This window comes from Eschscholzia californica, unplaced genomic scaffold (assembly GCF_041429995.1).
Source record: "Eschscholzia californica isolate CP2 unplaced genomic scaffold, dmEscCali1.0.p SCAF_2, whole genome shotgun sequence".
In the NCBI taxonomy this organism is placed as follows: Eukaryota; Viridiplantae; Streptophyta; class Magnoliopsida; order Ranunculales; family Papaveraceae; genus Eschscholzia; species Eschscholzia californica.
The window spans coordinates 7,329,272-7,357,045 of record NW_028238309.1 but is presented as its reverse complement, the minus strand read 5'-3'; the positions used below and the strand labels follow the sequence as shown (position 1 = coordinate 7,357,045).

The 27,774-nt window shown below is 36.1% G+C and overlaps 1 protein-coding gene and 1 pseudogene across 2 annotated transcripts; one reads left to right on the top strand and one right to left on the bottom strand.

The window, feature by feature from the left end:
• Positions 1 to 494: 494 nt before the first annotated feature.
• Positions 495 to 3,371, bottom strand: LOC147555790 (small ribosomal subunit protein eS8 pseudogene; annotated as a pseudogene). The gene has a single exon (XR_015234986.1). The product of XR_015234986.1 is annotated as a small ribosomal subunit protein eS8 pseudogene (transcript).
• Positions 3,372 to 25,984: 22,613 nt separating this feature from the next.
• Positions 25,985 to 27,070, top strand: LOC147555789 (F-box protein CPR1-like). The gene has a single exon (XM_086658535.1). The coding sequence runs from the start codon at positions 25,985 to 25,987 to the stop codon at positions 27,068 to 27,070; it is 1,086 nt and encodes a 361-aa protein (XP_086514661.1).
• The last annotated feature ends 704 nt before the right edge of the window (positions 27,071 to 27,774 follow it).

Below are 27,774 nucleotides of genomic sequence, written 5' to 3'. Positions count from 1 at the left end.
AGTTGATGTGGAAACATCTAATTTGAGTATATTTTCTCTTCATTTGCTCCACATTAGGTGTTGCCACATCAGCTGGAGGGCTGGGGGAGGGAGCAAGTGGAGGGAGGAAGGGAGATTTGTTGTTTGGACTCACTTTCTTATAATTGACTTGCTGTTTGGACTCCCTTTTCCAAAGTTGCATTTTGGACTCCCTTTTAACAGAATCATCCGAGAATATTCCGTCTCTTAAGTTATACTTTAGAAAATTCCCACTCTACCCTTTTATAATCAATATTGCACTTTGGACCCCTAAATTTTTTTTTACCTAAGCAAGATGAACTTCACCATTATCAACATTTATATCTCCTTCAACCTCTTCAATTTTGATCATCAAACAATGGAGTATTCCAGTCTCTCTCTATAAATCCTCTTATATCTAGTTTCTCTCTCTAGAATTATCTCATCTCAATTAGTTAGCATCTGGGTCTTGCGTCTAATGAAGCCAGATAAGTGCTTTTTTTTTGGTTTCTGTTTTTTTTTATCGTTTTGAGTGTGAAAAAATCTGGGATATTGTTAAATTCATGGTGATGTAGTCGCAGCGGGATTAAAAGAAGAACAATATAAATAAACAATGAACGGTAAATAACTGTAAATAAACTAAACTTTATTAAACTTCAAGGGGTTTTTCTCTTCAATATGAATCATAAACAAAGACTGGACCTCCTTTTATAGACTACTAAACTTTCCTAGATAGACACAAACTAGACTTTCCTAAATAATAGAGATACTGAAATAATGAAACTTCCTAAACCTAGATTCATTATGAATCATACTTATATTAGGACTCTTACTAAACTGCTAATCTTTGGCCGACTAGGCCATGGTCGTGTGGCCTTGTGGGGCCGTCTTAGATGCGCCTGCATCAGCTCCTCGTTCCCCAGAAGGTTCGTCCCGAACCGTTTCGATGAAGAAAATAATTTGATACACCCACATACGATGAACCCTATCATGGCAATTCGTAATTCCCACTTTGCACGAACGGTGTATGAAATCCGATGGATAGAGAAAGGGACCAAGTCACCAACGACAAACGAAAACCCATGATGTAGTTTGACAAGGAAGATTGCAAATACCAAATTGTTCTTTAAAAAAAAAACTTAAATTTCTTCTGATGCATGACCTTGTTTGCTTCTTCCTTTTTATTAACTTGGACTAACATTCCACGTGCAACTTCATTAAGTCTAGAAACCATAACCAACAAGTTGCGGTCTCTTGTTATAGCTATCTTGCCGACATGTAACGTAATCAACACAATAGGTTGATTGCTCGAGTAATTAGCGAGGACCTGTGCCTTCTTGGTAGGAGTAGTGGTGTTCCTAGGAATTAAAGAAAGCATAACATCTTCAGCCGTTTCCAACCTTAGAGAAAGAGGAGCGACTACCAGTAATGATAAGTCATGAACCTTCTCAGTACCCTCACCACTCACAATAGCAGCGAGGACCACAACACTGTGATCCACACCTTCAACAAGGGACATACATGTGCAAAGCTCCTGTCCTTCAAAGAAATCCGGCAAAAGGAATCAATCTTTCAATATCCCAATTGATCTACCAACAAGAACAGCACCGGAAACAACTATTTCGGCATCACTCGGACTCTTCCGAATTGGCTTCATAATCTCTGCAAATAAATTCCTATTAATAGCTTTGAATCCACCATTGGAAAGGGTGGAGTAAAAATCTATGTCTTCAAACAGGGAATCAATTTCCTTCTCTTCAACTACTTTTTCAACGTCACATTCTTCTTCCTTCGTTGTTTCCTTACTCAATTTGTAAACAACGGTTTCATAGATGTTTCCCGAACTAGAAATCTCCCCCTTCTTCATCTCAAACTGTGCCAACTTAGTAGCAGTGACATCAATAAATTTTCCTACACCCTTGAGTGCAACTTTCTGTTTCGCGTTTTGACGCTTCTCAATTTTCCTTACAACATGGGTGCTTTTATTTGCTTCCTCCACTACAGCTTTATCCTTCTCAACTTCGTTCTTAGTGAAAGTACTCTTCTTACGCCTAATAGCAAGACCATAATGTCGGAGATACCATTGCTTTAATAGAACGGCGACAACCTGAACAATGGCATTCTTCACTAGAGTATGAGTTCGAACCAACTCGTTGTTAGATGTGTTATATACCACATCAATGCGAGATTTTCCAGTAACAATTTCACTTCCCCGTGAGTAATTTCCAGTATCTAATCGGAGGGCTCTCCTTGTAACGTTTCCTCCACGAACCCTAACCCTTCGAACTATGTTGGAGCTTGAAATCTTTGTGTTTGCTGGTTGTCTTCCAAGCTTGTACTTTTGCTTCTTCCTCCAAGCCGTCTTCTTGCCTCCAGTTGCACGTCTCTTGTGCCTAGGTTCTCGTGATATACCCATGATTGACGAATCAGGACCAGAATGACTATTCAAATCAAAGAGGGTATGGTCATCTCCAGGACGTCTAGCAGCAGGTGTGACATATTTTATGTCTGGCCGAGCAACCATTGATTTAAACCTGGATGAAATTGAAAGTTGCTGGTTAATAGATGGAACTGATGGTGGAGATAAAGGAAGAAAGGAAGGAGAAATCGATTTTGAATTAGGGTTAGTGAGATTGTCGGTGATGGGAATATTGTTCCCTACGAAAGTAGAGACAGAAGAATCGGGATCCCAGTTATGACTTTCTAAGAACAAAACTCTTCTGTAGCGGAAGTTGTGATGTCACAAAAATTTTGAACCAAGATTTTGTTTTGATCTTCTAGATTATCCATATGAAATCGGAAACTATCTTCTTTAATATCATCGGAGTATGGTTCATCAACATCGAACTCATCTTTTTCTATTTTCATGCCATGTCCTTCTTGAGTATATGTTACTTCTTCATGGTTTGTGGACATAATAGGCGGGGAAGATGGTCGAAGTAATAAGGCCTCGAACTTGTCACAATTATCTTTCATCCTATCATTTTCGTACTTAAGTGATTGAAGTGTTCCAAAAAGAGAAGACGGTTGCGGTGGTAAAATTTCTCTTACATGGTCTCTTTCAATGTTCCCTCTTTCGACTTCAAAAGTTGTAGTAACTGTTGTAGGTGTAGAATAATATGATGATTGAGGTGATGGTGAATAATAAGAGTTTGGAGGTGGTGTTGAAGATGGTGGTGAATACGGTGATGAACAAGGAGGTGGTGTATAACAATAGTATGGTGGTCGTGGTGGTGGTGGTTGTATTTCTGAGGATGGTGTCGGGTAATAATAAGATGAAGGTGATGGTGTATAACACACTGGTGGTGGTGGTGGTGACGGTTGGTACTGACAAGGAAAAGATTGTGGTGTATAATTAGAGTACGGATGTGGTGGTGGTGGTTCGGTTTTGGTCGGATAATAAAAAGATGGATGTTGTGATGAGTTTTCTCGTACGGTTTCTCCTTGATTTCAATGATAATCGTACGAAGCTCTATTTGCATACAAACATGATGCGCATAAGTATCGATTCGTTATTCCTTCATGAGTATAATCTGATTGATTATAATCTTCTTGAAGAATAGAATACGATTGAAACTGATTTAATTGGTCTGGAAAAAAATTTCCAGAATCATTAGCCAAAAACTTTGGTGGCTCTGAATACCACATGATGTAGTCGCAGCGGAATTAAAAGAAGAACAATATAAATAAACGAAGAACGGTAAATAACTGTAAATAAACTAAACTTTATTAAACTTCAAGGGGTTTTTATCTTCAATATGAATCATAAACAAAGACTGGACCTCCTTTTATAGACTACTAAACTTTCCTAGATAGACACAAACTGGACTTTCCTAAATAATAGAGATACTGAAATAATGAAACTTCCTAAACCTAGATTCGATATGAATCATACTTAAATTAGGACTCTTACTAAACTGCTAATCTTTGGCCGACTAGGCCATGGTCGTGTGATCTTGTGGGGCCGTCTTAGATGCGCCTGCATCACATGGCTACAAACTGTTTGATCACTTGCTTTTATAAATTCATAGTAATGTTTGTGGGTGTTAATGGAATTAGAGTTTTGGATTTGTGCAGGCATTTTGACCTTAAATTGTTGTGAAGAAATGGTTAAATATCAAGACTAAAGTATATGAGTTCTGTGAAGATGAGGTTGATACTGAAACTGAAAGTGAAGTTGATGGTATGTTTTTTGACAATTTCAACAAGCTGGTAGTCATTAATATAGTGTGTTGATCTTATGTTATTGAATTTCGAATATAGCTTGCTCCTATAAAGATCCAATCGCAGACATAGACATGTGAAAGATTTAGGTTTTTGGATTGGGAAAATCATGTACCTCCATATTTATTTATACTAGAAGAGAATTAAAATGGATGGAAATAAATAACGTAAATATAGAAATAATTCTAATTCTAGTGCATCCATATCTTGGAGATACATATGAGAATATTTCCTTTGAATTTCTTGGATAGGAATATTTGTCTTTTACCCTTATTAACATGGATGAGGAGCAAATCAGTAGAACGCCAAGAAGCCAATTCGTACGCTACTTCAAGATTCGGGCTATTACTGAGATGAGAAGGAGAAAAACGAGATAAAATAAGACGCTGTTTCTCTCTCTAGATCTGTTCATGGCGAAGATGAAAGTGTTTTGGATCTCTTTCAAGCCTTTCGCGTGCTTGTCGTTCGCGTTTACAATCTACTAATGCCTAATGTGCAGGTTGAAAAGCATTGACTTCAATGGGATTTATAGAGAGAGAGAGGAATTACAATTTATATAAATTGATGCCTATTAAATGCACTGAGGTAGTAGTAAAGTAAAGATTAAAAGTAGTTTGAATTTAACAGATCACAATCTCTTAATGGTGAATTATGAATATGAAACTTTTTTTGGTTTTAGGGTTCTTGATCATGTAACAAAGGTTCTTGATCATTGAAGAATTTTATTTGAAGTTGATAATGGAGTTGTGGAATGACACCATGAAGAAGAAGAAGAAGAAAAAGAAAAGAAGGGTAAAATAGTCCAAAGTATTTAGGATTTGTTATATTTAACCTCTTTTTCAAAAAAAAGGAGTCCAAAATGCAACACTAGAAAAAGACAGCCCAAACAGCAAGTCAATTTTAAGAAAGGGAGTCCAAACCTTAAATCTCCCTGGGAGGAATAGATTTTCTCAGAAGAAGAGAAATCCAGTAACATCCCAACATTATAGTTGATGTCTGAATTCAAGCTGAATTCTTATGTCCACGTAGTCGATTAAAATAGACACCCTCAGTAGAAATCTAATTAATCAGCTACTGGATCCTCTAATAGTGAGCGGCTTTAAACAACTTTAGATTATAATTTTTACTAGATCATACATGTAGATTTCAGTATCGATCTTACATATAGGTATTTGGATTGATTTATTTGAAATAGTAGCGACAAAGCTTTGAACATTTCCACTCTTCTCTTTTGAAAGTAATGCACTGATTAGGATCATATTCACCTTTTACCTTATGCGCTAGAATTTATTTTTCTTACAAGATCGACTTCCCAAAGAAGTTAATTTTTGTAAACGAAAATATTTAGTGCAATGAAGGAATTTGATGACGGTTTCGGGATGTACATATTGACCTTTTTTCTGTGCGGATAGGAATTGTAACACAACATATTATAGAGCAACTGTTTAAAATTCCATAGCACAAAAGTCGTCTTCTTACCCACGGTTGCAAATTAATTAAGCATTGAAATAGAATATTTGCCTTATTAATGTACGATATCCTCATTTAAAAGCTTGGTAATTAACTAAAATAAAAATATAAACTCTGAGAGCATCTCGAATGGGAGACTCAAGAAAAACTCTAATCGTCATAGATGTCAAGTGACCGATTGAGTCATCTTTCTTAGGTGAAAGGGTCGAGATCCACTAATTTTTTGCATCTCCTACTCGAGTCTCTAAAATACTTCATTTGTCCTCTTAGAACTTGATAACTTGATAACTTGATAACTTGATAGTAAAAAGTTAGTCATTGTTCGACAGAATTTTATTTCTTGATCAAAATATAATAGGTTATGACTAGAATAATTAGAGATCCGCAAGAGAACACTCCAGACTCTAGAGTATCATATTGAGGTGAAATGTGCTTGACCCAAAAAATATTAATTTCAACCATATCTATTTCAAAGCGCTTCAATCAAACATACTTTGTTGAGATGCTTTAAGGTTATCACACTCAAGTGTAGGAGGAGATTGTTCCTTATTGTTCAACTTGGTAAACAAACAGTGAGTCCAAACAAGTTCAGTTGGGGCATCACCTAAGGCATTGTATTAGACTTCAGTGCTTCATCCCGCCGTAGTATTATGCTTCTGAGAACACCAAGAGTTTTGTTTATAACAGCCAAAAGTCGTTATAAACGATTTTATATAATAGGCAGAGCCATCACAAATCAGATTAGCGACGGGTTTTTTGTGATGGTTTTCTTTCTGATGACTTGTCGACGTCACACCATTTTTTGACGGTGCCTAATTTATAACGTCTTATAGCCGTTACAAAACACCATGTTGTTGCAGTTTAATTAAGTATCCTCACACTACAAAAATGGAGACTTTTAACGACGGCATAAAACTGTCCGTAATGTAAGAAAATCGTCGCAGAAACTATTTAGTGACGGATCAGAATCCGTCGTTCCGTCGGGGATACTTTTCGCGACAGTTGGTAGCGACGAGTTATAAAACCACTGCTAAAAGCGATTATTAGCGACGATTTGTGCTAAGAGAGAACGAGCAACCGAGAACTGGGATTACTTGAAAAGCATTGGTATTCAAGAGAGAAAGCTTCCTGCTGTTGTTTCCAAGTGCCCGAAGATACTTACTTTAGGTCTGAATGAGAAACTTGTGCCTATGGTCCAGTGTCTATCGACCTTAGGAACAAAACTAAGTGAGGTTACGTTGGCTATAACGAAATTCCTTCACATAGTCTCTCACAACATTGAGGAGAAGCTTTGCCCGTTACCAGCTTTCTTCGAATCCTTGGGGATCCGAGAAAAACAGTTGGGTAAGTTGTTGTTGCTCAACCCAAGGCTTGTCAGCTACAACATCGACTCAAAACTGAAGAGTGTCGTGGATTTCCTTGCTAGTCTTGGCCTGAGCAAGGAGGAGATGATTGGAAAAGTCCTAGTGAAGAATTCAAGTAAAAATTGTAGCCTTATGAATATTTGGGGAGATAATAAGAGAATAATCTTAATCATAGAACTTAGCTTTTCAATCCTTCAAGATTACAATCTAAACTACTCGAATTCAAACACAGACATATCAAAAGATCACAACATGTATATAAATTTAACCTCAGATTCTAGCTAACACAGTCACATTAGAAACAAAGAGGAACGAAGAATCTAGAGTGCGAAACAACAAACCTCGGCATCAGCAGCTTCGTCTAAGCTTTTCTAGGGTTTACACTTTGGTACCTTCATCTCTCTTTCTCGTTCTCTCGGTCGATTTCTCTCTTTCTCGTTCTCTTGGTCGATTTCTCTCTCCCTTCTCTCGAACAGGAAACTAGGGCACAAACGGGAAAGACACCCAAGTTGTTAGATTTTGGGAGTGCCCGAAGAATTACCAGCTTTCACTGACGGTTTTCAGAAAACCGTCACTAAAAACCGTCGCCAAAAGTCCCTGTTTTTGTAGTGTCACCTACTTATCTCCTTATATGTATTGAAACAACTCTTCTGGGGTTAAGTAGAGGATTATGGGTCATTAAGTAGACGTAGAAAATGAAGACCCTCGTATTAGTAGTAATAATTAGTTCAAATTCATATAGTTATTAAAAAGCATTGTTGTTTCCTTTGGCTCTTGTGTTTATGCCGTTATTATCTAGTTCTTATCCTTTTGCATCTTGATTAGTTTCTTGAACACGATTGACTTTTATCCCAAGAAATAACTATTGAATAATATGTAGTACTTTCCATATGGGGTAAGAACATCATACAATTACAGCTCGCGTATTTTTCTCTCTAGAAACTGTAGGATTTGAATCTTGTTGTATTACCGGAAAGACATACATGTTATCACTCAACAAGATTGAGCTTCAGATCATGACGTATGTTAATAATCTACAACTAAATGGAACTTGGAACATTACAATGTCAAGAGGTATTAAGCATACTTGAGATCCTACAGATTACATATCGTCTTGATATAGACCAATTACCTTTAAAATCTACTACCCCCATGGCTCCATGTATATCATATGGTCGATTTAATGAGACATCTTAATTAAGAACCTAATTAATCACTTAACAGAGCGTCTGCGTCAAACGATATAAAACAATCTTAAATTATTCTCACTGAATGTTGCAGTAGATTAGTAGATTGATTAGGATCATACATGTAGAATTTGGAGTAATTAGTGAAATGATGGAACAGGCTTACGAATACGCACATATTGGTCATTCGAGATATTAGGTCCTGAACTCCTATAGTAATATCTATAGCTCGCGATCTTCAGCTCCTTGTTGACTCATATTCTGACAGTGCAAATTGTTCTGGATGAAATCTAAAGCCACAAAACAAAGGCTAAAAATGCAACATCTTCTTAAACATCACCTAGAGGTAGTGATAGAGCTTTAAGTTTCCGATATCCCAAAGAAGTAGGGATAGACCTTTAGATTTTCTAACATCCCAAAAAAGTAGGGATAGAGCTTTAAATTTCTTGTTATTTCCTTTGAAAACAATTCCTTAAATTTTTTATTTTCATTATTGCAATCAATTTTTCTTAGGAGACAACTTAATGCAATGGAATTGGTGACGGTTTGGACCGTAGCTCTTGGCTTCTCTTTCGTGACTCCAGGAAAACTGTTACATTAGCCAGTGTCATAATTTAAGAAATGGAAGTAGACATTTGCCTGGTAGTTAACAAAAAAGAATTTCAATGGCAAATCTACTTTTAAGAAATAAGGTAATAGTTCATAAAATTCAAGGTACGTAAATAAGTATAGAACTAACTCGATCTCTATAAGTTTGTTACTAGTCTGACATTGAATAAATAATAGACGTGCGAGGGTAATTATACTACAATTAAATCGTAGATTATATTTAGGAAAAAAGAAAATTAATTTACATTTTTGGATTAATGAAAATTTGGGAGCAATATGTATTGTAAGTGTCCCAATATTAATGCACACCATTATTACATATACAGTCACCAACCTAAAAAGATATCTTTTACCAAATAAAACTCAAGTTTAATCATGTTCCTAAATTTGTTTCTTACATTAATATATAAATTTTCAACAATCTCTTGGATTGTCCCGATTTCAGGATTATCAAGTTAAAAATGGAAAAGAATTAAGACCTTTCTATGTATACATGACATCGTTTTTTTTGGATTATTTGGAAGTTGCTTCTTGTTCCCCAACTACACATCTTTTTCTATAAATTAGCTCGTTGACTAGGGATATTTTATCTTCTTAATCCGATTAGCTAAGGTTTCTTCTAGCTGCAATTTCTTCAAAGGAGTGCTACAACACAGGTATCTACATACACTTACATGTTGATCACAAATTACATTTCTTCTTGTATCATGAATTATAGTAGATTTAAAATAAAGCAAATGAGAAAAACAAAAGACCAAAAACGACATCAAATGTGAGTTTGGTCTAGCAAAGTGTTTTATACCACAATCGGCTCTGCATAATCCGATCTGCGTCATTCTGTAGTTGAGAAATTTTATAAAAAATTATTTTGTTAAGACAAATTTGATATTTTGAGTATGAATCTTGATTTTCTTCAGACAAAATTGATTAATTCTGACTAATTTGCATTTGTCTCTCACATTTTAGTTACGGTCCCACCTAAAAACTAATTTCAAAAATAATGAAATGATGTTACGAAGGCTCCAAAGAAGATAAGATGATTTCATTTAACATAAGTTTAGGTTCTCGGGGGCTTTCTCAGTGGCTTGATTTGCAGTAAAAAAAAGTAATATTTTTACCTACTTGAGAAAAAGGGAAAACAAAAATACGGTTTCACAATTTTCCAAATAATTCGATTCAAAATATTTTCTTCTATGAGGAAAAAATTAACAGAAGTTCGGTTAAAATTCCTTATAAATTTTTTGTTTTGGTAAAAAAAGATTACAAATTTTTTTCTAGTCTTCAGCTCTTTAAGTATTTTCGTTTTTTGAATTGCTTGCAAGAGGTTTGCAATTATTTGCAAAAGGGTTGCAACTGCTCACAAAATGTGTAATATGATTGCAATTGCTTGCAAAAGAGTTGCAAATTGTTTCCAAAACGGCTTGCATTTGATTGCAAAAGGGTTAAAAAAATGTTGAGTTCTTAAATAACATACCAATGTTGGATTTTTAACCAAACAAAATATAACTCGTTGTTTTATCTTAACATAACTTAAAATGGGGCCTTCGCCTAATTTCTTGAAAAAATATTAATCAATGGACTCGAATCTGAATCTTTGCTATATTAGAGGATTTTTTTGATAAAGCAAATTAAGCTGGGAATATAAAAAGGTTTAAGAATACTTCCTTCTTTGGAATTTCACGCAAAAGCTAACTTGGCACTTCCTGACCACATAGACATTCCCACCTCAGATTAAAAGAAATTTGTCGAAAGAGACATTTAACACGTAATATTTTAGTTTTAGGGGGTTTCTTCTCCCGCATAAGGTAACGTCGACCAAGCGTACACATACATATATATTTCATATTAGAGATTAGATGAATCATAGACTAATCTTTCTTTTTTATGCATATACTCCTTCCCTATCAATATGGGTTAATGTGTATAAAATATTCCATGGTTTATTAAAAGAACAAAATTTGTACAACATTATTACAAGTATTATGCAAGGAGATTCTTGTTTTGTTGGCATGCATAGTCTTCCAACTCATTTTTATTTTTTATTTAACTTTTCTCCATAAACCAAGATCACAGGATTAGCAAATGTCATATGATTGTTGTGTTCTAGTTGGATCCTTTAAATTATGTAGTTTCTATAGTTCAAGATGGTTGACTATAAATTGATTTACTGTTGCATTATTCTCTCTTAGGTTAATCTATATACCATGGTTAACGTCCACTTGAACATGTTCCCTGTGGAGATTATTGTTGATATCTTTTCAAGATTACCTGCCGAGACTCTCAATGAGAACAAGAGAGTTTGTAAGCTTTGGAAATGTCTTATCAAACATCCTTATACGATCAAGACACACCTCGGACGATGGAAAGAGAAATCAGGATACTTGATAAAACCAAATAACTGCCAAATGCATATGCTGAGATTGCCAAAAACTTTGTACCCTCTATATTTCCTCCCAGACAGAAACGAGCCAGATAATGTGGTAGAGGTTTTTAACCCACGCCTTTTCCGGCCTAGTTCCTATTCTGTAATGGATTCCTGCAATGGATTTATTTGTATGACGGTCTTTGCTAATCCAAATATCATCAGGATCTTCAATCCTGCTATGAAGAAATGCTTTGCAGCTCCAAAGCCAACAACCCGAACTTTACATTTGGCTTTAGGTTGTGATTCAACCAACAGGATATTCAAACTGTTTCGGCTTGCATTCAATCACCCCTCAACGCATGACATGTCTAGACTTGAAATACTGACTTTGGGTAGGGGTTCCAATTGGAGAGAAAAGGAGCTCGTCCCTTATATCCCCAACCGAACCAAGCATATTAAGGCGGCTGGAGCGGTTCATTGGATATTAGGGCCAAGCGAACAACTTAGTTCAGTATTATCGGTCGATATAACTACTGAAGAGCACAGAATTCATGTTCTGCCTGTTTGTGTGAATGCGGAGGATCCTTTTACTCCTTACTTGCTTGAACTGAATGGGAGCTTGGCTGTGTGCATGATGAACCGAGTGGAGATGCAAGTCTATGTACTTCAGATACCCACCGACAACGAGTCGACCTGGGTAAGAAAATATAGTTTCGAAATGCCCAGTTGGGTAACAAAGGCTGCAGTTCCAATGAGGGTACATTCGACCAGCGTGAGGCATAATGAAATTCTACTGTCAAGAGGGAGGAACAAATTGGTCTTCTTTAATTTGGAAACACGGGCTGCAAGACTAATTCCAACTTCTGGGCTAGGAACCTGGACGGACTTGCAAGTTATCGATCATTTTGAAACTATCATTTCGTAGTGTAAGTATAATTTTTGCTCCATGAGTACAAGTGATCATTTGTCTTTCTTTTTTATGTTACGCAGACTAATTTGGAGATCTTACCAATGAATGATTACCACTTTTTGTCTCTTGATTTGCAGTGAAAGAGGTCATGGTCATATGAGGTTCGGAAGATCGATGACATTCATCAAGCTTGAGAAAAAGAACATCCTATTAGCTAGTAGTACTATTTACTTCAGATTGATACAGTACTTTGTAGTATGTTTGTTGGTACTTGGGTTTTCCACCTGAGCCTTGGCTCTTGGTGCTTTTATTGTGTTTTTGTGGTTCCTTTCGTTTTGAAAACCATCTCAACTAATTGGTTTCCTGAATACTATTGAGGTTTCATCCATAAGTATAGAAAACTTTAAATTTGGTTATGAATTTTTCATGTGAGCAAATATTATCTGAGTTTACGGATAAGGCTTCTGTTAGGAGTTCCGGATATTAACACGGCAAGACTTATTAAGAAGGAGAAATTCTATTCCTCCCTGTGATATCTAGGGTTTAGAAACCTACTTAATCAGCTACTGGATCCTCTAATAGTGTGTGGATACATGTAGATTGCCTCGAACCCTTGACCTCTATGATACAAGATTATACCTCTTACAACTCCAACCAAGGGTTGTTGGCGTTTGAAATAGTATCTTAGATGTAGTCGATGAGAGAACTCATATTCCAACCATTTAGATTATTATAGAGTGCCGAGTGAGTAAGAAAAAAGAAAAACAACGCAATATTTCTTTAAATATCCCTTAGAATAAGTAGCGACAGAGCTTTCAATATTTCCACTCTTCTCCTTTGAAAAGAATGCACTTATTAGGATCATATTCACCTTTTACTTTATGCGCTAAAACTCTTTTTTCTTACAAGATAGACTTCCCAGAGAAGTTAATTTTTGTAAACGAAAATATTTAGTGCAATGAAGGAATTTGATGACGGTTTTGGGATGTACATATTGACCTTTTTTATGTGCCAATAGGGATTGTAACACAACATATTATAAAGCAACTGTTTATATAATTCCTTAGAAAACAAAGTCGTCTTCTTACCCACGGTTGCAAATTAATTAAGCACTGAAACAGCATATTTGCCTTATTAATGTACCATATCCTCATGTAAAAGCATGGTAATTAACTAAAATAAAAATATTAATTCTAAGACCATCTCGCATGGGAGACTCAAGAAAAACTCTAATCGTCATCGATGTCAAGTGGCCGATTGAATCATCTTTCTTAGGTGAAAGAGTCGAGATCCACTAATTTTTTGCATCTCCCACACGAGTCTCTACAATACTTTATTTGTCCCCTTAGAACTCATAAATTGATAGTAAAAATTAGTGATTGTTCGACAGGAATTTTTTTACTTAATCAAAATATAATATGTTATGACTAGAATAATTAGAGATCCGCAAGAGAACACTCCAGACTCTAGAGTATCATATTGAGGTGAAATGTGCATGACCTAAGACTGCTAATTTCAACCATATCTATTTCAAAGCGCTTCAATCAAACATACTTAGTTGAGATGCTTTAAGGTTATCACACTCAAGTGTAGGAGGAGAATGTTCCTTATTGTTCCACTTGGTAAACAAACATTGAGTCCAAACAAGTTCAGCAGGGGCATCACCTATGGCCTTGTATTAGACTTCAGTGCTTCACCCCGCCGTAGTATTATGCTTCTGAGAACACCAAGAGTTTTGTTTATAACGGCCAAAAGTCGTTATATATGTTTTTTTTATAACAGGCAGAGCCATCACAAATCAGATTAGCGACGGGTTTTTTGTGATGGTTTTCTTTCTGATGACTTGTCGACGTCACGAACACCATTTTGTGATGGTGCCTTATTTATAACGTCTTATAGCCGTTACAAAACACCTTGTTGTTGTAGTTTAATTAAGTTTTTCTCACCTACTTATCTCTTGATCTGTATTGAAAGAACTCATCTGGGGTTAAGTAGAGGATTATGGGTCATTAAGTGGATGTAGAAAATGAAGACCCTCGTTTTAGTAGTAATAATTAGTTCAAATTCATATAGTTATTAATAGCATTGTTTTACCCTTTGACTCGTGTGTTTGTACCGTACGTGATTATCTAGTTCTTATCCTTTTGCATCTTGATTAGTTTCTTGAACACGATCGAACTTTTATCCCAAGAAATAACTATTGAATAATATAGAGTACTTTCCATATGGGTAAGAACATCATACAATTACAGCTCGCGTTTTTTTCTCTCTAGAAACTGTAGGATTTGAATCTTGTTGTATTACTACGTACCGGAAGGACGTACACATGTTATCACTCAACTAGATTGGGCTTCAGATCATGACGTATGTTAATCTACAACTAAATGGAACTTGGAATATTACAATGTCAAGAGGTATTAAGCATACTTGAGATCCTAAAGATTACATATCGTCTTGATATAGACCAACTACCTTTAAAACCTACTACCCCCATGGCTCGATGTATATCATACGGTCGATTTAATGAGACATCTTAATTAAGAACCTAATTAATCACTTAACAGAGCGTCTACGTCAAACGATACAAAACAATCTTAAATTATTATCACTTAATGTTGCAGTATATTAGTACATTGATTAGGATCATACTGTAATTTGGTGAATTCAAGATACCCCAGCAATAGGGTATTGTTGTATTTATAGAGAAGGAGTAAATGTACATATTACAATAAGACCCTTGAAAACAAATATAAATACAACTAAATACACATAAAAGACTAATACAATAATTAACACCTTAACACCTCCCCCCCCCCCCCCCCCCCCCCCCCCCCCCCTCCTCAAGCCGAACACCCAGTAAGAAGGGAGAGCTTGAAAGTCAGATCATGAAATATTAAAGAGGATAACCCTTTGTTGAAGATGTTAGCCAATTGTTCATCACCGGGAAGAAATAGAACTTTGAGTAAACCATTCTTGACTTTTTCTCGAACAAAATGGAAGTCGGTCGCCGTGTGCTTAGTGCGAGAGTGAAGAATGGGATTAAGTGCAAGATATGTAGTACTAATGTTATCACAGTAGATAATTGGAGGTTTGATAGAATGAAACACTAATTTAAAAAGAAGGTTCTTTACCCAAATTATTTCAACAGTTGTATGGGTGACAACCTTATGCTCGACTTCGGTAAGGGATCGGGCCACCGTGGGCTGGGTTTTGGATGCCCAAGCTATTAAGTTAGGGCTAAGGAATACTCCATAACCAGATGTCGACCGTCTGTCATCGGGGGACCCAGCCCAATCAGCACCAGAATAGCCAATAAGAGGAAGACTATGGCTCGCGGAAAACCAAACCATGATCGACTGAACCTTTTAAATATCTCAAAATCCGTTTAGCAGCGATGAGAGGAGTGGTCGTCGGTGAACCCATAAACTTTGATACCTGATTAAAGCAATGTATTGAGATAATTCACATGGTTTCTAGGTGTCGAGACAATCTCTAATGAGCGAATTTATTGAGATAATTCACATGGTTTCTATTCTTTAAGCAATGTATTTCTTAGGTAGATGATACCTTATATTGGTGAGTCTATATTTGTTAACTATTATTGTTATTTGTTAGTTTGAGGTAGTGATCCACGGGAGGATCTATTATGAGCATCATCTATTTTGACTTGTCATGTGTTGTTGGCTTGAATGGTTTGGCGGACTTGTTTGTAATTCTTTATTAAAGCCAATAGTTGTGGTGTGATGCTATTATGGGTGTGTGATGCTATTATGGGTGTGTGATGTTGTTATGGGTGTGTGATGTGATGGAGTTGATGGAGGGTTGTATGAATTTATGTGGTTGGTTCGGCCCTCTCTACTAGATGCGATCTAGGTATGGAGCATATGGGGTCGGCGCTAACACAATGGATGACCTTGTGGACCACACACTCTCATTCAACTTATGTTTGTTGTATGATTCTATTATGTGTGTGATGTGATGGAGTTGATGGAGGGTTGTATCAGTTTATGTGGTTGGTTCGACCCTCTCTACCGGATGCGATCTATGTATGGAGCGTATGAGGTCGGCGCTAACACAATGGATGACCTTTTGGACCACACTCTCATTCAACTTATGTTTGTTGTATGATTCTATTATGTGTGTGATGTGATGGAGTTGATGGAGGGTTGTATCAGTTTATGTGGTTGGTTCGACCCTCTCTACCGGATGCGATCTATGTATGAAGCGTATGGGGTCGGCGCTAACACAATGGATGACCTTGTGGACCACACTCTCATTCAACTTATGTTTGTTGTATGATTCTATTATGTGGGTGATGTGATGGAGTTGATGAAGGGTTGTATGAGTTTATGTGGTTGGTTCGGCCCTCTCTACCGGATGCGATCTAGGTATGGAGCGTATGGGGTCGACGCTAACACAATGGATGACCTTGTGGACCACACTCTCATTCAACCTATGTTTGTTGTATGATGTTATTGTGTGTGTGATGTGATGGTGTTGGTGGAGGGTTATATGAGTTTTGGTGGTTGGTTCGACCCTCTCTACCGGATGCGATCTAGGTATGGAGCGTTAGTATTGTTTTATGATTGTGTCTTTTGGCATAATGTTTTATCGACTAAATTGTCAATTTTGGATTCTATAAAGGTGTATCTTGATTATTAGTGTGATATTTTTATATCTATCGAAAAGGAGAAAGATTGTTGTATTATGAGAGTTAGTATTGGATTAGAATGCGAGGACATTGCAAACCTAATAATCAAGAATATAAATTGTTAGTTTCTACATGTATGAGGTAAATCTCGCTGTATTATGTTAGTTGTCACGTTAAATTCCAGATAACGTCAATAATGAATATGAATGCAATGTTTCCTTGATTGGGGATTGAGCTTGCCTACCCGAGACTTAGGATTGAAGAAATTTACTGCAGTTGGGTTTTAACCCAACTATTTTGTTTTTCAGGTATTGATTGTGCACTCATGGTAGGCGTTGCTCGTGGATCCAGTTTGAAGGTCTCAAATCTTCGATTTCAAGACACTTAGCTTGAGATTTGGGATTTGGGATTTGGGGCGCTACAGTATTACCGTATCTAGATTATCAAAGTTAGCTTTACCAAAAACTATAAGATCATCAGCAAATAGTACATGTCTAACACTAGGAGCTGCTGGATTGATCTTATACCTTGTAAATGTACCTTGATTTTCATAATGATTAAAGAGGAGAGAGAGCGACTATGAGGATAGAATAAAAAGATAGGCGATAACGAACAACCCTGTCTAAGGCCTCTAGAGGCCTTAAAGTCACCTACTTTGCTCCCATTAATCTGGAATCTAGAAGTGGTAATACAAGATAAAATTAAATGTAAAACGGGACTTGTTAGACCAGTCGCCTTAAGTACGAGTTCAAGGAACTCGCAACTCACTCTGTCATAGGCTTTCGCCATATCCATTTTCAGTGAGAAGGTCCCTTTCTTTGCCTTTGATGAATGCATAGAATGAAGAAGTTCCTTAGTAATAATAATATTATCAATGATTTATCTGGTTGGAACAAAAGCATTTTGGGTCCAGATAATCCCTTCCTCTAAGTAAGGTCGAATCTTATTGACTATTAATTTTGTGATGAATCTATAAACCGAATTACAAATGGAAATCGGTCTATACTCCGAGGCCATACTCGGATTCCTGTTTTTGGGAATGAGGGCAATAGTGGTGTAATTTAAAAGGGGTCGATTACCTGTGGCAAAAGCTGATTGAATGTAGGAGGTAAGTTTTGATCCTATAGTCTCCCAATGGTGTTGGAAAAAGAAACAAGGTAAGCCATCTGACCCGAGACTTTTGATCGGTCCCATTTCCATTACACTGATTTGATTTCCTCAGCCGAATGAATCCGTGAGACGTCGGCCAATTGTTCGATCGAAAATACCTTATAAGCATTAATGATTTCGGTGGGCGGTTCACGAACTGGACTGTCATGAATAAATTCTGAAAATACTCTATAAACTCCTTTGAGATTTTTTCTGTGTCTCTAGTAGTCTGTCCGTTTATGAGAGTTATTTGGTAAATTTTATTTTTCTGTCTTCAAGTAGACATGGAAATATGAAAAGCTTTTGTATTCCTGTCCCCATTTTGAACCCCCTTCGATCTCGATCTCTGTTCTGCTTTAGTTCTTTGAAGTTCTTCCAAAAAATCATTTCTTCTTGAAGTTTACTTTTAGTATTAAGGATGTCGTCAGTAGGAGGAAGGGATTGAATGTCAAGAAGTCTTTTATGTAAAATGTTTAATCGACTTTTTATGACACCAAACGCTCTTTCACTACACTTTTTGATAGAGTCCTTCACTTGATTTACTTTATCTAAGAAATTTCCCGTTGTGTGGGCCCATCTGTCTGCAAAAATTGGATTATAGTCTTCATGTTTTGTCCAAAATACCTCAAACTTTGCAATAGTCTTAAGAGGTTGGCCTTCAACTGTAAATTTCAGTAAGATCGGGGCGTAATCGCTATTATATCGAGGTAAATGAAAAACTCCTGCCTCTGGAAATCTCATCAGCCAATTTGGATCACACAGCACCCTATCCAGCCTTCCCTTCGTTAGATGATGTATGGATTTATTGTTTGTCCACGTAAATGCTGGACCATTAAATCCCAGGTCTAGAAGATTGGCATTTTGAATAAACTGCTGAAAAGTAGACATAAAAGGGAAGTTAGAATGTCCTCCCCATTTCTCTCTACTACTACATAAAGCATTTAGATCCCCTATACAGCAAAAGGGGTTTGAAATAGTACCAATTTTGGTAAGTAAATTGTTCCAGAAGTTGGGTCTGTCTCTTACATTAGGGGGGCCATAGATACAAAAAATATCTCATGGTTCATGTAGAGAGGAATTAACAGTTGCATGAATTAAATCCACCACTGCGACCCAAAGATGGCACATAAAAATAATTCGGAAGATTAAAGTTATTAAAACATAAAAGAGGTACATAATTAATTATTTTAGATTCAGAGAGAAAAACCATAGAGGGTATCGTCGCTCCTAGAAACTGTTTTAGAGTTTCTCTTGTCGGGGAGTTCCCTAACCCGCGAAAATTCTAAGCAAGAACATTCATGGATTCTGCGGCATTGGGGTTGCCGGGACCCTTTCGTTATCCAATACAATTTGAAGAGATGATCTTTTATAGTATTTTAATGTTCTTTCTTCAGTTGATGTCATCTCCTCGTCAATGTAGTTTGCAGAGTTTTGTGCTCCAGTATCCAAGTTTTGAGATGTTGATGCCTCTCCCGTGTACAGAGCATTCGTGTATAAACCTGTAACACCATAGGAGGCTTGAAGGCCTCTTTTCTTTGTTTTACACAAATTAGACAACAAATCACCGAAGTTAGATTTGATAGAAAACTCATTAATACCACCATGTTCAGAACTTTCCAAATTATCCTGACCATAAGACTCCACTTCTTTCATTTTGTTTCATGGATTATAAGGACTTTAAAGTCCTCATTATAATTGGGAGTCATGGCCTTTATGCACGTTGTTCATCCGATAAATTTTGTTTTAAGAAATCGTTGAAAGCCACCATAGTCGGACATAACTTAATAGTGTGTCCTATGAATCCACATGAAATACAGAAGCGAGGCAACTTCTCTACCCTAAGGGTTATGGCAATAAGTTTTGTATTGGAGAGTTTCAAAAAGCTACAGGAAAGGAAGATGACCCCCTACCCCTATTAGTTTAGTCATAGGAGTTCCGGACTAGCTCCGATAGTTGCCCTTATCTTGCAAGCAACCTCGTCTCTTTCATTAATTGAATCTGTTTTCTTTCGATCATCAGCTTCTGACCCCAAAGAAACCCCTTCCCACCCCACTATGTCACTAAATGATGGGCGGGCGGGAGAAGCAACTGATACAGAGAACAGGTTTATCATTGAGCGCACTATCTAAGGGAAGCGGCATGTGAGACTAAGTTCAAGTTGGTCTCGGCCAAATAAACACCATTTTAATGCCTCCTTGTTAGTAGTAGGAACAAAATTACCGAGGTATTCCACCAGACGATTCACTATACTGCTAGTCAGATGACTCGGTAGTATTCCATGCATTTGGACCCAAACCAAGCCGATTCAAACTTATGATCGCTTGGCATTACGTCTGGTTGACATTTTTGGAGGACTATCAATTCCCCCGTATGACCCAAGGGGAACTGTCCAAAGCAAGATCAAGTTCGGTTGTTGTCAGAAACTTGATTAAGAAGACGTTGTCTTTAATTTCAGATAAATTAAACTTATTAGGGCCATGTATAACCCTAGATAAACGAGATAAGGCCTGGTTTATATCAACTTTTTTGGTACTCTGGAACCAGCCCACACCATGTTTCACGATATCCATAGTCCATGGAGTCAAATCTTCTCCCTCTACTGTGATAGGGATTTGTTCTTCGGTAGTCAAAGCAGCGAATTACTGAAGGAATTTGTTGCTAGCTTCAGCCATGAAGGATAAATAGGTACAACGAAGGAATTTGAGAACAGAAATGATAAACAAACATAAAATAAACTCCTAAAGAGCGACGGAAAGGGGAATTCTAGGTTTTAATCAGCCTCAATTCGTGAAAATTCAAACTTTAAAAAGAAGGAACCGTCAATAACTACCAAATTTCAAAAAAAAAACTGTTAATCTGTCAGTAACTGCCGATAATAACTAATATCTCCACGAAATTGGTTGTCCGAATGCAAAAGATAATTATCTCCTCCCGGGAGCAAAAAATTTTATCCTTTCAGAAAAGTATTTTAACTATCAGCTTTTGATACCATGTAATTTGGTGAATTCAAGTTACCCTAGCAGTAGGGTATTGTTGTATTTATAGAGAAGGACTAAATGTACATATTACAGAAAGACCATTGAATACAAAGATAAATACAACTAAATACACATAAAAGACTAATACAAGAATTAATACCTTAACACATATATGTAGAATTTGGAATAATTAGTGAAAAGGGAAATGATAAAGTTACAAAAGATTTTGACAAAAAAAGGTTCCCAGCTGATGTGGCGGATGTGGTTTCAAACTTTGACCAAATCTAGGTCGTTGAGAGATGAAAATCACAACCACCACATCAGCTGTGAACTTTTTTTTTGTCAAAATCTTTTGTGATTCTAGCATCTCTCTTAGTGAAATTATGGGGCAGGTTTACGAATACGCACATATTGATCATTCGAGATGTTAGTGTTGAAACATCTTTCCATAATTTAAGATATCCCCATATAATATTGTTCCTATATAGAGATACTAGAAACTAGTAATATATTAGGAATTAGTAAATATATTAGAAGGTAATAAATATATTATAAAATTAGAAACTAGTAGTATTGTAACTCTATAAATAGAGTCTTATATTTCTTTTGTAAACAATCAAGGAATAAAACAAGTTCTTTAATCAATTTTAACTATATTAGGTCCTGAACTCCTATAGTAATATCTATCGATCTATCAGCTCCTTGTTGACTCATATTCTAACAGTGCAAACTGTTCGGGATGAAATCTAAAGCCACAATACAAAGACTAAAAATGCAACATCTTTTTAAACATCACCCAGAGGTATTGATAGAGCTTTAAGTTTCTAACATTCTAATGAAGTAGGAATAGACCTTTAAATTTTCGAACATCCCAAAAAAGTAGGGATGGAGCTTTAAATTTCCTTATATTTCCTTTGAAAACAATTCTTTAGATTTAGATTTAGATTTTCATTTTGCAATCAATTTTTCTGAGGACACAACTTAATGCAATAATGGAGTTGGTGACGGTTTATAGCGTAGCTGTTGGCTTCTCTCTTGTGACTCCAGGAAAACGGTTACAAAATGTATTGTTTAGTGACGGTTAATAGTTCACCAAGAAGAAAAATGCAGTTATACTTATTAAACAGTGTTATATATTAGGAATTGAAGTAGACGTTTGCCTGGTAACCACATTTTGACGCATGGTAGTTAGCAAAAAAGAATCTCAATGGGAAATCTACTTTAAGAAATAATGTAGTAGTTCATAAAATTCAAGGTACGTATAGTACGTTCGATGATAAATAAGTATAGAACTAACTCGATCTCTATAAGTTAGTGCTGTTTGTTTTTTGAAAAAATTCAGATCTGAAATCTGAATTGGGATCAGTTCAGATTTCAGATGTTTGTTTTTCTTATTTACAAAATCTGAAACATTGGCTGAATGGTGTAAATGTCTGAATAGGCTGAAAAGTAGATCACATTTTTCAGACTTCACAACAAGTCTGAATACAGAGACTCAAATCTGAAATAAGTTAAATGACACTAATAGCCCCATAAAATATAAATATTCTCATATAGCCAAACATTTTACAGCCACCACCACCACCACCACCACCACCACCACTACCACCGGAACAAGCCGCCACCACTACCACCGGAACAAGCCGCCACCACCACCACCGGAACAAGCCACCACCACCACCGGAACAAGCCACCACCTGAAAAAACTACCAAGATAGGAACAAGACTCTCCTTTTTTACTTTTCAATTTTCCATTTCACCCCTTTTCTCACTTCAACAAAACCCTAGAAAAAGCTTCAAACCTCTTCTTCTCAACCAACCCAATATCCTAAACTTACTGCACTGTCTCTTTTAACCATGGAAGCTTTTGGTTTACTCATATACTGGCGAGTTGGTACAGGTGCTGCTGGATGTGTTTCCACCATTGTTGATGATAATTTAAGCACCACAACCACCACCCAAATAGTTCATGAAAGGGGTGTTGAAGAGGTTGATGAGGACGAATCTTTCTTTGACTTGGTATTTAGAGAGAGAGAGGGTTTCACTCGCTGATCTAGAGAAAAGAGACTGAAGATCGATTAGAGAGAGGGGGTTTTACTTTAGCCGAGAGAGAGAACTCCATAGCCGGAGCTAGACAGAGAGTCTGGGAGAGAGACGGTAGACAGAGAAATGGTAATTAGGTTTAGCCGTTTAGGTTTTTTCTCCTTATTTCACTCAATTGAGAAATTAGGGTTTAGGCTTTAGGCTATGTTTGTTTAGATTATGAAACAGGGGTATAAATGTCAAAATCTTAAGTCAGATTATGTAATTCAGATTTAAAAAACAAACATCCAAATTGTAATATAACTCAGTCATTTCAGTTTCAGTCAATTCAATTCAGCCAATTCAGATTCAGACAGTTCAGATTCAGACCCAAAAAGAAAAACAAACAGCACCTTAGTTACTAGTCTGAAATTGAATAAATAATAGTCGTGCGAGGGTAATTATACTACAATTAAATCTTATATTATATGTAGGAAAAAAAATTAATTTACATTTTTGGATTTATGAAAATTTGGGAGCAACATGTATTGTTGTTGCTCGTAAGTGTTTGCTATAATTTTTTTTTGTTGAAAGTGTTTGCTATAGTTATAGTTAGGAAATAAATGAAAAAGTGTCCTAATATGTGGGCTAAAAAGAAACGGGCTCATTTAAAAGATAACTGTGCCCAACTAAGTATAGAATATTACGCCCTTAGTCCCAAAATGGATGACCTATTTTGAAAACTTAATTTTTAAAGGAACATCATTAATTAGAGTTTGACATTAAAAAATAACATGATCTTTCCAATTGTATCCTCATTTACTTTTTTAATTTACAATGAAAAAGTTGAACTTACTTTAAATAAAGTTGTCATTAAATTTATATAAATGGGTATTGTTGGAAAGAGCGAAAAGTTCTTTTCTTTATTTTTAGAAATAGGACAGTAAAATGGGACAACCCAAAATAGAAATTAGGTCATTCAAATTGGGACGGAGGTAGTATTACATATACAGTCACCAACCTAAAAAGATATCTTTTACCAAATAAAACTCAAGCGGAATAAACATATATACATATTAATAAGACAGATATGGAAAATTCTGTGTAGGATTTTTTTTAATCATGTTCCTAAATTTGTTTCTTACATTAATATATAAATTTTCAACAATCTCTTGGATTGTCCCGATTTCAGGATTATCAAGTTAAAAATGGAAAAGAATTAAGACCTTTCTATGTATACATGACATCGTTTTTTTTGGATTATTTGGAAGTTGCTTCTTGTTCCCCAACTACACATCTTTTTCTATAAATTAGCTCGTTGACTAGGGATATTTTATCTTCTTAATCCGATTAGCTAAGGTTTCTTCTAGCTGCAATTTCTTCAAAGGAGTGCTACAACACAGGTATCTACATACACTTACATGTTGATCACAAATTACATTTCTTCTTGTATCATGAATTATAGTAGATTTAAAATAAAGCAAATGAGAAAAACAAAAGACCAAAAACGACATCAAATGTGAGTTTGGATGCTCTGCATAATCCGATCTGCGCCATTTTGTAGTTGAGAAATTTTATAAAAAATTATTTTGTTAAGACAAATTTGATATTTTGAGTATGAATCTTATTTTCTTCAGACAAAATTGACTAATTCTGACTAATTTGCATTTGTCTCTCACATTTTAGTTACTGTCCCACCTAAAAAATAATTTCAAAAATCATAAAATGATGTTACGAAGGCTCCAAAGATGATAAGATGATTTCATTTAACATAAGTTTAGGTTCTCAGGGGCTTTCTCAGTGGCTTGATTTGCAGTAAAAAAAAGTAATATTTTTACCTACTTGAGAAAAAGGGAAAACAAAAATACGGTTTCACAATTTTCCAAAGAATTCGATTCAAAATATTTTCTTCTATGAGGAAAAAATTAACAGAAGTTCAGTTAAAATTCCTTATAAATTTTTTGTTTTGGTAAAAAAAGATTACAAATTTTTTTCTAGTCTTCAGCTATAAGTATTTTCGTTTTTTAAATTGCTTGCAAGAGGTTTGCAATTATTTGCAAAAGGATTGCAACTGCTCACAAAATTTGTAATATGATTGCAATTGCTTGCAAAAGAGTTGCAAATTGTTTCCAAAACGGCTTGCATTTGATTGCAAAAGGATTAAAAAAATGTTGAGTTCTTAACCAAACAACATACCAATGTTTGTTCGATGATCCCTTTCCATGCGGGTTAAACCATCAGGCTCCCGCATTTCCTTTTGAAGGGGGCCAAAGAAATGTCTCCACCTGCTGCCAACAGTCTTTCTTCGGAATTCTACTGAACGGGTCGATCCTCCCCTCCCGTTTGGATTTTTAACCAAACAAAATATAACTCGTTGTTTTATCTTAACATAACTTAAAATGGGGCCTTCGCCTAATTTCTTGAAAAAATATTAATCAATGGACTCAAATCTGAATCTTTGCTATATTAGAGGATTTTTTTGATAAAGCAAATTAAGTTGGGAATATAAAAAGGTTTAAGAATACTTCCTTCTTTGGAATTTCACGCAAAAGCTAACTTGGCACTTCCTGACCACATAGACATTCCCACCTCAGATTAAAAGAAATTTGTCGAAAGAGACATTTAACACGTAATATTTTAGTTTTAGGGGGTTTCTTCTCCCGCAGAAGGTAACGTCGACCAAACGTACACATACATATATATTTCATATTAGAGATTAGATGAATCATAGACTAATCTTTCCTTTTTATGCATATACTCCTTCCCTATCAATGTGTACAAAATATTCCATGGTTTATTAAAAGAACAAAATTTGTACAACATTATTACAAGTATTATGCAAGGAGATTCTTGTTTTGTTGGCATGCATAGTCTTTCAACTCATTTTTATTTATTATTTAACTTTTCTCCATAAACCAAGACCACAAGATTAGAAAATGTCATATGATTGTTGTGTTCTAGTTGGATCCTTTAAATTATGTAGTTTCTATAGTTCAAGATGGTTGACTATAAATTGATTTACTGTTGCATTATTCTCTCTTAGGTTAATCTATATACCATGGTTAACGTCCACTTGCACATGTTCCCTGTGGAGATTATTGTTGATATCTTTTCAAGATTACCTGCCGAGACTCTCAATGAGAACAAGAGAGTTTGTAAGCTTTGGAAATGTCTTATCAAACATCCTTATACGATCAAGACACACCTCGGACGATGGAAAGAGAAATCAGGATACTTGATAAAAGCCAATAACTACCAAATGCATATGCTGAGATTGCCAAAAACTTTGTACCCTCTATATTTCCTCCCAGACAGAAACGAGCCAAATAATGTGGTAGAGGTTTTTAACCCACGCCTTTTCCGGCCTAGTTCCTATTCTGTAATGGATTCCTGCAATGGATTTATTTGTATGACGGTCTTTGCTAATCCAAATATCATCAGGATCTTCAATCCTGCTATGAAGAAATGCTTTCCAGTTCCAAAGCCAACAACCCGAACTTTACATTTGGCTTTAGGTTGTGATTCAACCAACAGGATATTCAAACTGTTTCGGCTTGCATTCAATCACCCCTCAACGCATGACATGTCTAGACTTGAAATACTGACTTTGGGTAGGGGTTCCAATTGGAGAGAAAAGGAGCTCGTCCCTTATATCCCCAACCGAACCAAGCATATTAAGGCGGCTGGAGCGGTTCATTGGATATTAGGGCCAAGCGAACAACTTACTTCAGTATTATCGGTCGATATAACTACTGAAGAGCACAGAATTCATGTTCTGCCTGTTTGTGTGAATGCGGAGGATCCTTTTACTCCTTACTTGCTTGAACTGAATGGGAGCTTGGCTGTGTGCATGATGAACCGAGTAGAGATGCAAGTCTATGTACTTCAGATACCCACCGACAACGAGTCGACCTGGGTAAGAAAATATAGTTTCGAAATGCCCAGTTGGGTAACAAAGGCTGCAGTTCCAATGAGGGTACATTCGACCAGCGTGAGGCATAATGAAATTCTACTGTCAAGAGGGAGGAACAAATTGGTCTTCTTTAATTTGGAAACGCAGGCTGCAAGACTAATTCCAACTTCTGGGCTAGGAACCTGGACGGACTTGCAAGTTATCGATCATTTTGAAACTATCATTTCGTAGTGTGAGTATAATTTTTGCTCCATGAACAAGTGTTCATTTTTCTTTCTTTTTTATGTTACGCAGACTAATTTGGAGATCTGACCAATTAATGATTACCACTTTTTGTCTCTTGATTTGCAGTGAAAGAGGTTATGGTCATATGAGGTTCGGAAGATCGATGGCATTCATCAAGTGGCTGGCTTGAGAAAAAGAACTTCCTATTAGCTAGTAGTAATATTTACTTCAGATTGATACAGTACTTTGTAGTATGTTTGTTGGTACTTGGGTTTTCCACCTGAGCCTTGGCTCTTGGTGCTTTTATTGTGTTTTTGTTGGTACTTGGGTTTCCTGAATACTATTGAGGCTTCATCCATAAATATTGAAAACTTTAAATTAGGTTAGGAATTTTTCATGTGAGCAAATATTATCTGAGTTTACGGATAAGGCTTCTTTATAGTTGATGTCTGCATTTAAGCTGAATTGCTTATGTCCACATAGTCGATTAAAATAGACATCTTCAGTAGAAACCTAAATAATCAGCTACTTGAGCGTCGAATAGTGAAATGCTTTAGATAACCTCATATTACAATTTCTAAATCACGTAGATTGAATATTGTCATACATGTAGGTATTTGAATTAATTTTTTAAATTAATGGGCTCACCACGAGTACACAGATATCGAATATCATCCAAGATACTAGGTTCTGACTCGTGATAATATCTA